At 37.2% G+C, this 11,555-nt stretch overlaps 1 protein-coding gene across 2 annotated transcripts in view; it reads right to left on the bottom strand.

Annotated features, from left to right (window-relative positions):
• The window catches only part of LOC107100440 (rho guanine nucleotide exchange factor 7-like), a 39,678-nt gene that overhangs the window by 17,880 nt on the left and 10,243 nt on the right, over positions 1–11,555 (bottom strand). For both annotated transcript variants that reach the window (XM_015398908.1, XM_015398907.1), the window contains exons 3-5: positions 4,168–4,252; positions 3,902–4,035; positions 3,563–3,764 (exon numbers count right to left, since the gene is read on the bottom strand). In XM_015398908.1, coding sequence (XP_015254394.1) covers positions 3,563–3,764; positions 3,902–4,035; positions 4,168–4,252 — 421 coding nt within the window. The remainder of the gene's footprint in view (positions 1–3,562; positions 3,765–3,901; positions 4,036–4,167; positions 4,253–11,555) is intronic.

The raw sequence follows: 11,555 nt of genomic DNA, 5'->3' as shown, positions 1-11,555 counted from the left end.
GTCCAACTGGGCTGTTTTTAAGCAGAGGTTTTAGTGCATCATTATAAGCTTTTAACAAAACAGTTTTTTTCTGATTCTGTCTCAAGTGGGCAGACATGTATGGAATAATCTGAACACATTCAGTTAGAATTCATCACAACAATATCAACATTTATATGACCAGACATTAGTTTGTGTGTATAACATATGACTCTGATGCTAAATGGCCAACCCGTTTGAGAGGTGGTCTGTCAGCGCATGACCTAGGCTCTCTGTGATGGGTACTACAGACTATGTTTGTCTTTCTTAATCACAAATAATTATTGCTGTAACTTTAACTTCCAATAAAAAAGCACCACAATATCCAGCAGGGCTTATTCAGCCAAACAAGCAGGCTTGTATTTATCAGACTATGCTTAATACAGCAAAGATTTTCAAAATAAAGCCTCCAATTTTGTGTACTTGTTGCGTAGATTTTTGTTTTCTATAAGAAAAATAAAAGAAATAAGTCTTTTTAATAAAGTAAATGTGAGACACCCTCAACTTTTGACCAACAATCACATTTATTGCAAGAAAAAAATGGCTTGTATAGTTTATCATTGTTCAGATAAATATCAAAAAGCCCACAGATTTATTTTTAATATATCAAGGGTATTTTAAACTTGCCAGTTTTTGCATATTACAAAAAGTTTGGACACTATTGGTTTAAAGGATTCAGCTAAGCAGAAAAAAAAAATTAGTTTTCTTGAAAAATAACAAAAGAGACATTTTTTTGCCTGTAAAGAAGGAAGACTTAGCTGCACATTGCATTAATATCTGGAACCATGGTAACAGTGTAGGTGGTTTATGCATCGCTGAACTGTTAAAATGCATATTCCTTTTAATGGTTACGGGTTTAATCAGTCCTTATCCAACTCTATGGAGTTCATGAAACTATTTAAACAGCCCCACCCCAAGTATAAACAGCCTCCTGCACCGTAGATAGTTTCCCTCTCACACCTTTGAGACGCCTAACTTTCTGTTTCAGTTTTAGATCAAAACACAACCTTCGCTCCATCGCACCTCACATAAAGGCCCACGGCGATACCATCTGCCTCCCCTCCAGCTGTCAAGTAAAGCAGCTGTTAAAGAGGTGCCAAAATACCAGCTCCCAGGCTTTGCGCAGTTAAGCTCCAAAGTCCCAAATTAATGAGCTATTTAACTCTTACAGTCTATGGGCTTTAAGTTACAAGAAACATAATCTTCATAAACCAATCAAAGAATGCAAGGTAAAGATGATGTTCTCAATACCAAAAGAGATAATCATTAAAAGATCTCTTGAGGGAGTTCAGAGAAAAAAAAAAAAACTTGTCTTTGACTTTAATATCAACAATAAATAACAAGATGAAAACCTTTTTGTTTTCATCTTATGTTACTCTGCATCTGTTGACAGAGACAGCTTCACAGCACAGAGGCGTATGCGCAACAGCTGTGCTGCTAAATTACAAGCAACCTGAATAAAAACGACAAACGGTGTCTTGATGTTGGCGATTCTGAAAGGGGTGTAACGCGCTTTATTCAGAAAAAACATCATTTACTAATGCATGGACACCCAGGAGATCTATATATATATAATAAAATTGAAGTTAATCTGTTCATCCATCAATCTAGGACTGGAACAATTAACCAGATTAATAGATTATCATTAAGTATTTTATTAATTGTTTATTAATTGGTTAATTGTTAACAGGAGTATAGACTCTAAAACATGCCTTTGGATGAAAGACCAGCACATTCAGAGCAGTAAATATACCAAAATCAAAAAATATATAAAGATTATTAAGATGAAAAACCTCTATTGTCAATATGTTCTTTCGAGAACTGCTCAAGAACAGTTTTAGCTTCAACTGGTTCAGAGTTTGTGTAAAACCTTTGTTAAGGTGGTTTTCTTGTCATTCGATTATTAATTGATTAATCGAAGAATGATGTAGGGCTGCAGCCCTACATCATTCTTCGACTCATTATCTGGGATTTGGTTGGCCAATCGAGAGGATAACATTTGGTCCTTTTCAGACAGGCAGATGCATGCATGTTGGCTTTAACCATGAGTGTTTTATGCCAGAAAAAAAAACACAATCAAAACATCATAAATGATCTCTACCTATCATCTAACATGCAAGCAAACATGTAGCTACAACAGTCAGCTCCCATTCTTCTGCAGCATTAGGGAGGTCACCCAATAGAATAAAATCTAATCCACTCCATGTGCATTAAAGGGCTGCAACTAGCGATTATTTTGCAAATTAATTGATTAATAATTGGATAGCTAAATATTTTTAGAAGACAGAAGACTTTACAAAATTAAAGCAGGTGAAACTAAAACTTTTCCACTTGAGGAGTTCTGGATAGAGAATATTGAAAGATGAAAAAAAAATTTTTTATCTTAAATTCAAAATGTTTATGTATTTCTTTTACAATTTTGGAATAGTTACTGCTCTAAGTGGCTCACTCTGTTAGCAATAGGCTGTTTTACAGTCTCTATACTCCTGTTACAATCAATCGATTACTGAATTAGTTGAAAATTATTAATCACGATTAATCTGATTGTTTCAGCCCTAGGGCATCGTGTTCAGAATAAGAAGAAAAAACTGATAAGAACTTCCAAAACAACCTCTGAAGGAGGCTTGAATGAAATCCAATGAAACCCTCTAAAAACCACTTTCATGTTTTCCAAAGACTTGGTAAAGAAATTGAATGATCATGTTTTTTTATTTTTTTTTATTTGGAGATTTGAGTTCAGCAAAGCTTTCCCATTTTCCCTTAAAGATGAGCACTTGGTGACTGTTGTGCATCAGAGAACAGGTGCAGCTAAGACAGATTTGCACACAAATATTGCATTGTGGGTGTCAGATATCGCTAAAACACAAGCTTCTTCCCTCAGTCAGACTGTAGCCGACCTTATAGCAGAAATAGCAGCACAGATTATGACTTTAATTGATTAAAGATGAAAATCAAAATATGGAACGTTTATATTAGGACTTATTTAGGATTCAGCTGTATTAAAACACAGTTAGTTTAAACAAAGAGAAAATGAAAAAAATAAATGGATGCAAAAAAGCTGGAAAATTGCAATCAGCATATCAACTGGTGAAGTTCAACTTTATATATATATATATCTCAAAAATTCAGGAAAGAAGATAAGGAAGGACTGGCAACATTGAGAATAAAAAAATTTCAAGACTCTTTACGTGAAGTAGGAGCACGGATGCTTTTACTTCTAACCTGCGTTATCTTAATTTTGAACCACTTCTTATGAAATATAAACTAGTAGAATGTCAGCATTATATTTAACTCTGCTCCTGTTGCAATGTGTATGGTGCTGCACGCCACAGCCGAAGAAATCCTCAATTATAGATCCCTAACTGCTGGACCTCATTCATGTTTGAACACAGCAGGGCAAAAAAAATTAGCTTCCTGTCAGAATATAATTCGATTAACATCATAACAGGACTTCCTCATTCTATTAGGCTGCTGATCTGCAACTCATTTCCAATCAGGTTATAATTATTACTCACATCTTTGTGTCCCATCTCATGGCACCTACCAGAGCCTTTGACCTCGCGCACATAGTTGCTAGGAAACCAGCCGGTTTTGCCGTTGAGCATTCCCTCCCACCAGCCGCCCTCCTCCTGCCGGGTCACGTTGATGATGTCACCCTTGTTAAAGGTGAGCTCATCCTCGTTGGTCTGCTGGAAGTTGAAACGAGCCTTCACCAGCAGCTGCTGTCCACTGTTCTCTGACATGTCCTGTTGAGGCACAACAGAGACAACTTTATATTGTATAATAAAAAATATCTGACAACTATTTGACTTTACTTTTATTACTTTTATCCAGAGCTGCGCATTTGACGAAAAGCACTTGCTGTCATCTATAAAAACCTTACCAGGCTTCGAAACTGGTTCTGCAGCAGCTTGGAGGATCGGCCCAGTGAAGCCTGAGAGGACAACGACTCAAAGGACTTGATGCGTAGGGCGGAAGAGTGTCGGGCGCACACCGAATCACTGCCCACACCGATATCTAGACAAATACGACAGAGTATAAATAAAACAGAGCAGGTATCTGCAGCCCAGACAAACCGCTTGTCGTTCTTTCATAAAAACAAGGCGACTCCTCATTTGACTCACAGTGAGTGTGTGTATTTTAACCAACCTGCAGTGACTTTATTCAGGGCCACCAGGCTGCTCAGCACCTTGGAGAAATTCAGGCCGAGCAGAAGGTCACTGGCCTCGAACGGCTGTGGATGACAAAGAGAAAAACATGAGCAAATTTATTTCTCTTTATGCAGCAGCCATCAGTTTGTTCAGTGCCGATCGATAACTTTCACAGAAGCAGAGATCGATACTTATAAACTCAACAGACCGCTAGATTTAAAGCATCTACAAAGACTCTGCATCACACTTGGAAACATATTTGCACTACATGGCGATTTATCAAAACCCTTTAAATAGAACTCAACTCAATGTTCTACTGCTTTTTTCACCACATTTATTAATTTTTTTATTTTGTACTGCTCTGAACCTTCCATATCAATGCCTTTTGCACTTTTAAACTGGTTTTCCTTTTCTTCTACACCGTTTACATTTTGATCACTGTTGCACTTTATAAACGGAAATGTTATTTTGAATACTAAGCTGCTCATTCACTGCCTAAAAGCTGTATGCATTGAAGTTTCATATTGTATACACTCTGTATACACAGAATGACAAATTTAGTCTAAGTCTAAGTTAATCTGCTTAATTATTTCAGCCCTAGTTTGAATATTTGATAAGAGAAAGAAGCAACAGCAGATCAGCAGGTTTGTTTTGGAAGAAAAGCAAAATTGGAACAATGTTGCAGAAACATTTACCAACAGCCCACAAATACAAATGTCCTTAAATAGCATCTGCCTGATGTAACAAGATGAACCAAGTGGTCTGCTCTCATTAGTAAAAGGACCGGTCAGCTACTAAGAAAACGGGGGGTGGGGTAAATAACATGTAATAACTCCACTGTCCTCCGCCGCTGCCTTGGCAGGAAGGCCTTCAAGCGTAGCTGATTTAGCACCTTGAGCTGGCGGCCCATACTGATGAGCCCACTGGGATCCAGAAAGCCCGTCTCAGACTGGGATGTCGAGAGGAGAAAAATACTCCACCACAATGGATCCATCTTTAGTATAACTTGCACTACTCTCTCTCATCACTTAATTAAGCAAGCAGCTCTTCCCCTCAAAGCATCTTTTTATTAGCAACATTGATGACAAAAAGAGAAATATATTGACACACATTTCCCCAAAACCCTGGACGTCACTTAATCTTAAGCTGAAGTAGACGATCAAGAACAAAACATGAAAACCCTGGAGTTTGAAAATGAGAGTAGAATGACAGAGATGAAAACATTTAACCAGTATCTGATTTTTTTCAAGGATGAATGGAAGTGATTGTGTCTGTTGTTGAGGATAACTCTGCTTTCTCTTCCTCCCTAAAGACGTCATGTGATGAGTCGCTCGGAGTTCACAGTGCGACAGGCAGTTATGAGTCTCATTCATCTTACAGATATCCTCGGGGATGAATGGATCAGCGGCTGAGTTTTAATGGCAGAGTTTCAGGCACACATCAAACAGTTTTGACTAGCAATAGTAAATTTATATTATTAGCTATAAAAGATGGTCAGTAAAGTAATATATATGAAGGTAGCATGGTTTAAATAGAAGTCAGCAGATCTGATGGCGTCTAAAGACATGAGAAAAAAGGAGGATAAATAATAATTTAAAATTAACTTGTTGAGCTCATTATATTTTTGTTTGAAAAGATTTAAACTATGGCTGACAATTAATCGGATTAATCACGATTTTTCCATTTTTTTAAAGCACTCGTCAAATAATTTGGTAATCCATTGTTAACTTCAGTATAGAGACTTTAAATCATGCTTTTAGCTGAAAGAACAACCTACACAAAGAAGTAATACCAAATTTGTAAAAAAAAATAAAAAAAAAATTAAAAAATATATATATAAATATTAACATTTTGAATTCCAAATTATTATGATCTGTCGAGGGGTCTTGAAAAGGTACAGTTCACTTGGTTTAAATTCTGTGTAAAATCTTTAAGGAACCATTTGCCATACTGAGTTGGTGCATACATATATGTAGGGGTGGGTATTAGCAAAGAAGTTATGATTCGATTCGAATCACGATTCACATGCCACAATGCGATTCTATCACGATGCATCACGATACTTGAAATATTGCGATGCATTGCAATGCATTGCGATATTTTCCTTGAACACTGTAAGAAAAAGATACAGCCCTTACCAGTGGCTGACTGGCTGGCTATGATCTGGATCGTGTCTTCAATTGATACATAACTGAAAGCAACTGAATTCATACATAGCTGTATTTATTGAAACGACTTTTGGAGGCGTTGCCATGAAAACAAATACTGGACAGAAATATTACTATTACTGGCGTGGACACACTGACAAAGAGATCTTAGGATTCATAAAACTTAAAATAACAAAATAAGGATAATCAGTGCCGTTTACATGGCCTCAGTGGTCCTTTTGCAAATTACGTGCATAATATGAATTTCATTTTTACCTTCTTTGTTTTTAAAGCCAGAATGCATCCAAGCATCTTACCTGACATGTGATGGAACCGGGGGGGCGAATTTTCTCAGTTTCCTCCATATTTTGTTTACGAATGACTCGTCCCAGTATCCCGCTGCCGGACATGCTTGTGACACAAAGCAGCGAGCGTCAACACATCCGCAGCGACATCTGCTGGACTGGAAGTTGTATTCCACTTGATTTGGCTCATGTGTGTCAACCATTAATGTATTTTATTTGTTCATTTTTTTTTTTTTTATATTCGATTCTTGCCTTCAAGAATCGATGCATAAGATCACAAAAATTAGAATCGCGATGCATCGTCATGACGATTATTTTGCACACCCTAACATATATATATGGTTTTAAAAAAGTGAGCTTTACTAAACTAAACATTAGAAATTGGTCACATAACCCCAGACCGGTGCAACTAAGCTCCTTTCAGTGACAGCGTGGGGTTTTTTTTATACTCATAATAGTCCTGTGGAAGCACAATGAACTACCTCTCCCTCCATTTGACTGTGTCAGCTGCTTCTTTACTGAGTTTTTCACTAAAGCAGAAACAAAGGCAGCAGGTTAGAAACCCACAGATCACCAGGCTACAATCAATGGAGGGAAAAAGGCTTGAACGAGCATGTCTGTTGGTAAAATAAACAGCACGCTGTAGGCTGGTACCCAAAACAGACAACAGGACTAAACAACCAGCTAGCATCAGCTTGAAAACCTTATGACCTCATGAGGAGAATTGCAAACAAGTTATACATTTGATAAAATCTTCTATGTCCAAAACACAAAACAGCATCTTCTGAGGACCTCTTGCAAGTTTATGCCCGTTTGAAGCAGTGTAAGAAGTCCGGGGCTCCACACTGGTTTAGCACCAAATACTTCTCGAAATGTAAATATTCAACAGCTTAGGATACTGGATGTTGTGCATGACTTCAAAATCACTCTTATGTATGTTTTGCAAAAACAGACTTGCAATGGGTTGAGTCTTAAGCTGGGTTGCATGTAATCTTTGTGCATGCCTGCAGTAAAAACACTCTCAGCTTGGTTGCAGCGTTGCATAGGGATACATTAAGAAGTTCGTGCAGAAGAAGTACACCAAACACTGGGATGTTTCTGTATTTACACAGATAACAGTTCCCCCACATTAAATATGGGACTTCTCTTTAAACCTTTTCCTTCTTCTGTTTTACTCAGGAAAACTGTTCCTTCTTAAATCAATTATGACAATTACAGATAGGTGAGGTGATAAGGATGACTAAACTCGCAAGCTTGGACTTGTGTCCTGTTCTCTAGCATCACAGTGATGAGCTGATCCTTTGGTGCAGGTTAAAACACCAGTACAACGCCTAACTGTTACTCAATCATGAGTAACAGATTATATGTCTTATTAGAGCAAACCACTGTCTTCAGTCACATTTCTAATCCAGATCAACTAAAAACTACATATATGGTTTTTATTTTTTGCAAAGTTCCCATTTGCTGAATTTATCTGCTGTATTAAACATAACTTTAACAAAGAAAATTACTATTCAGGTTTTTCCTGTCTGCATGTATGTCCATTAACCTTAGTGTATTTTCAAATACTAAAATATCTGCATAAAATTAGCTTATTGGCATCATGAATAAGACTTCAAAATAAATAATTATGTGGTTCACAGAATTCGTTATAGATAAAAGAAGAAATGATTTTTGCATTTATTTTGAATAAGGCTGCACCCATTTGGATTTTACTCGCAAATCTTTACCTGCTGATTCTGATTTATTTGAGCCCCATAAGCAAATTGTTATTATGAGCTGTGCTTAAATTCAACTATTTAAAGAGACTTTTACAATAAATTCTTTTGTTGCAGATTACTCGAAAGAGATCAATCCAATTAACCAAAACAATATATATATCTACTTTTAAGTACCAAAGTGAGAATCTGTCCAATTTAATAAAAAGAAAGCGTTCCATGAATATTCTCATTTATTTTCATTAACTACACATAAAGAAGGAACTAGGATCGTAATCATGAACAAAAACGTAATGATTATTTTATTGCTGATTACAACTATTAATTTTGTTTTACCTCCACCAAGAAGGTTACATTTTTAGGAGAGTTTGTGTGTTTGTCTGTCTGTCTAAACTAAAGGATAAGTTGGAAAGCTATGGATGGATTTTAATGACATTTTATCAGAGGTGCCCTTCATGCCGATGAACAATCCATTAAATGTTGTTGATGGTCCAGATCATAATCTGGATATAGGAATAACAGCAAATCAGTCCTGACAAGTCAGGTGAGGTGGGGGTACAGTGTAGGAACACTTACAAAACCAGAGCCAAACATTTCTTATTTTCACCATCATATGACATTGTTTCCCCACAATTAGATTCATTACTTCATCACTATTAATCTTTCACACAGACACTGGAAAGAGAAAAGTAGTTCAGACCAACTGCAGGCAGCCTGGAGGTCCTGGATTTTACCAGACAAAGTGTTGGTCCTCATGGGAAATGCTGTCTTCCCTCAGGAGCCAAAATAGACCAAAACTGAAAGTTTTTTAGACCTATGTAATACTGAACCACTGTGGATTTTGACAACATTTTCAATAAGTGTTTTTTTTTTTTCCTTTTAGTCTTGTTTCAGTCAGGGGATCTTAGTCATAATTTTGGTCACATTAAATGCTTTTACTTCAGATTTATTCAGGTGTTATACAGAAAAAATATTTTTTCACTAAAAAAGATGGAGGGTTGCCATCCAAAAGCTTTATTTTTTCTTCACATTTAGCTATTTTAGTTGTAACATCAGCTGTGAGAGCTATGCATCCATTGTTCTGTCACGCTTACCCCTGCTGGGGTCGCGAGGGATGCTGGTGCTTATCTCCAGCTGTCTACAGACGAGGGGCGGGTTACACCCCAGACAGGCCGCCAGTCTATCGCAGGGCAACACAGAGACACACGGGAGAAACAACCATTCACACACACACACCTAAGGAGAATTTAGAGAAGCCAATTAACCTAACAGTTATGTTTTTTTTTTTTACGGAAGTGGGAGGAAGCCGGAGTACCCAGAGAGTACCCACACATGCACAGGGAGAACATGTAAACTCCATGCAGAAAGACCCCGAACCAGGAATGGAACCCTACGCACCTTGTGATGAAAACCAAGAACAAAAACTTTACCCAAAATGATGAGCTCTGGTAAAACACAGTCACTTAAAATCTAGACCAGATTGTCATGTTCAGATAACTATATTTATAAACCAGGCATAAAAAACAAACCGCCCAAGCCCGAATTTACCACACTGCAAACAAGCTCAGGTCTAATCAAAGCGTTGTGGAAATGCAGGGCATGATTCCAGCAATTAACTCCCAGTTAAAGCAGTTAAGTAAATAAACCCTTCTGTAATCATAGCAATGATGTGCAGGTTTTTCAATAGGAATATTTCATAGGGTGTACAGCTTGGTATGTCACATCTTTAGCTTTTCGTGGCATGTTTCGTGGAGTCCTGCAACCTTTTGAAATTTAGACTCTCTGAGATGTTATTTCCAGCATTTTGAGGTGGATTGCAGCTAACTTTTTGTCTTTGTTACAACGATACTGTTGTCCTGATTATGTGTGCTTGACTAGAGGTTGAAATTCCATAAAGAAGACATGAAATCATTTTCATGTATGATGTTATGTTTCATAGGTTAATTCAAACAATCAGAAAGTGTAATGCTATGTTCATACTGCAATTTGAGCATAATAAAAACATTTTTTATTCTTGTACACATTAAGGTCAGAAGGGCCTCAAGAGCAATTTGAGGCTCCGAAGTGCAAGTGTGAACAGATGCGTCTAATGCTTCTGCTTCTCCTGTGTTCGACTGCAGGGAGCGACTTTGCTATATTTGCTGTGATCAGTGGGTAAAAAGTACTTTTAATAAATTTTTATGCAAGAAAGTCCAACTCAAAACATTGTCTGTGCATTAAGTACATCAAGATCATAATCTTGCCTTAAAATATTATTTCGCACATAGCGGCGGTGTGCTGTCACTAGGAATCCCCAACAGCAGCTGCCGAAGGCCCGGTCGCCTATTAGGGGTTTTCTTTACTTTTCCTGGTAGATGGAAATGGATGTTAGCGTCTTTCAAGTATGTGATACAAACTGCAAGCACCAGAATAAAAAGGGCAAACAAATTTTGCCCGCAGGTTTCGACATTTTAGGTTACTTTAATAGACCGTGTGATATTAGTGATCTGCATCAGCAGTGCTGTGTCTGTCTCCCTGCCAGCAGATCAGCTTCTCTGATTGGTTGATGTTGTGCGTTAGCAGCAAATGTAAAATTTTTGCCGATCCTGAAATTTTGAACATTTGAGCTAAAGTTCCAGGAGAAAAACAGGACCTACAATTTCTCTTTTTTTTTTTTTAGTAAAAGCCATACAATGTACAGCTGTATACATTACTAGCTAAAAGCCTGATGATGCGGGTATGTGTCGGGGAACACCACACGGCTGTTTGCACCCCTGCAAAAAAAAGGGCGCTGTGCTCAAAAAGAGGTGGGCTGTGTTTTAGGTACCTCCCTATTTTATAAACAGAATACCCAAAAATGGGTGCAATGTAAGGAAAAGGGCAAATTTATATCACAACATTCTCTGATTTTGTATATAAGATTGATATAGTTAACAACTGTCTATATATTTGCTTAAGTTGCAAAGAAATACTGTTTTTTATTGATGACATAAGATGCTAAATTTCCAACAAAGGACATGGGATTCTATTTTTTTTTCTTTATACTACAGTACTAAGTGAATCTAAGTATCCTGTTCAACCAAACAGTTCTATTAAAAAATGGCTCAAATTTTAATAAAATCAAATAATATTTAGGAGATAAGTTTTATTCAAAGTTCGGCACAAAAACCTGGCAAATGGAAGAGTCAACCATTTTCTTTAAATTGGGTCGTTTTGATCGCAAGCTTGGAACCACTG

This window comes from Cyprinodon variegatus, unplaced genomic scaffold (genome assembly GCF_000732505.1).
Source record: "Cyprinodon variegatus isolate N-32 unplaced genomic scaffold, C_variegatus-1.0 Scaffold971, whole genome shotgun sequence".
In the NCBI taxonomy this organism is placed as follows: domain Eukaryota; kingdom Metazoa; phylum Chordata; class Actinopteri; order Cyprinodontiformes; family Cyprinodontidae; genus Cyprinodon; species Cyprinodon variegatus.
The sequence above is the reverse complement of the archived record's forward strand: the minus strand, read 5'-3'. Positions and strand labels throughout refer to the sequence as shown.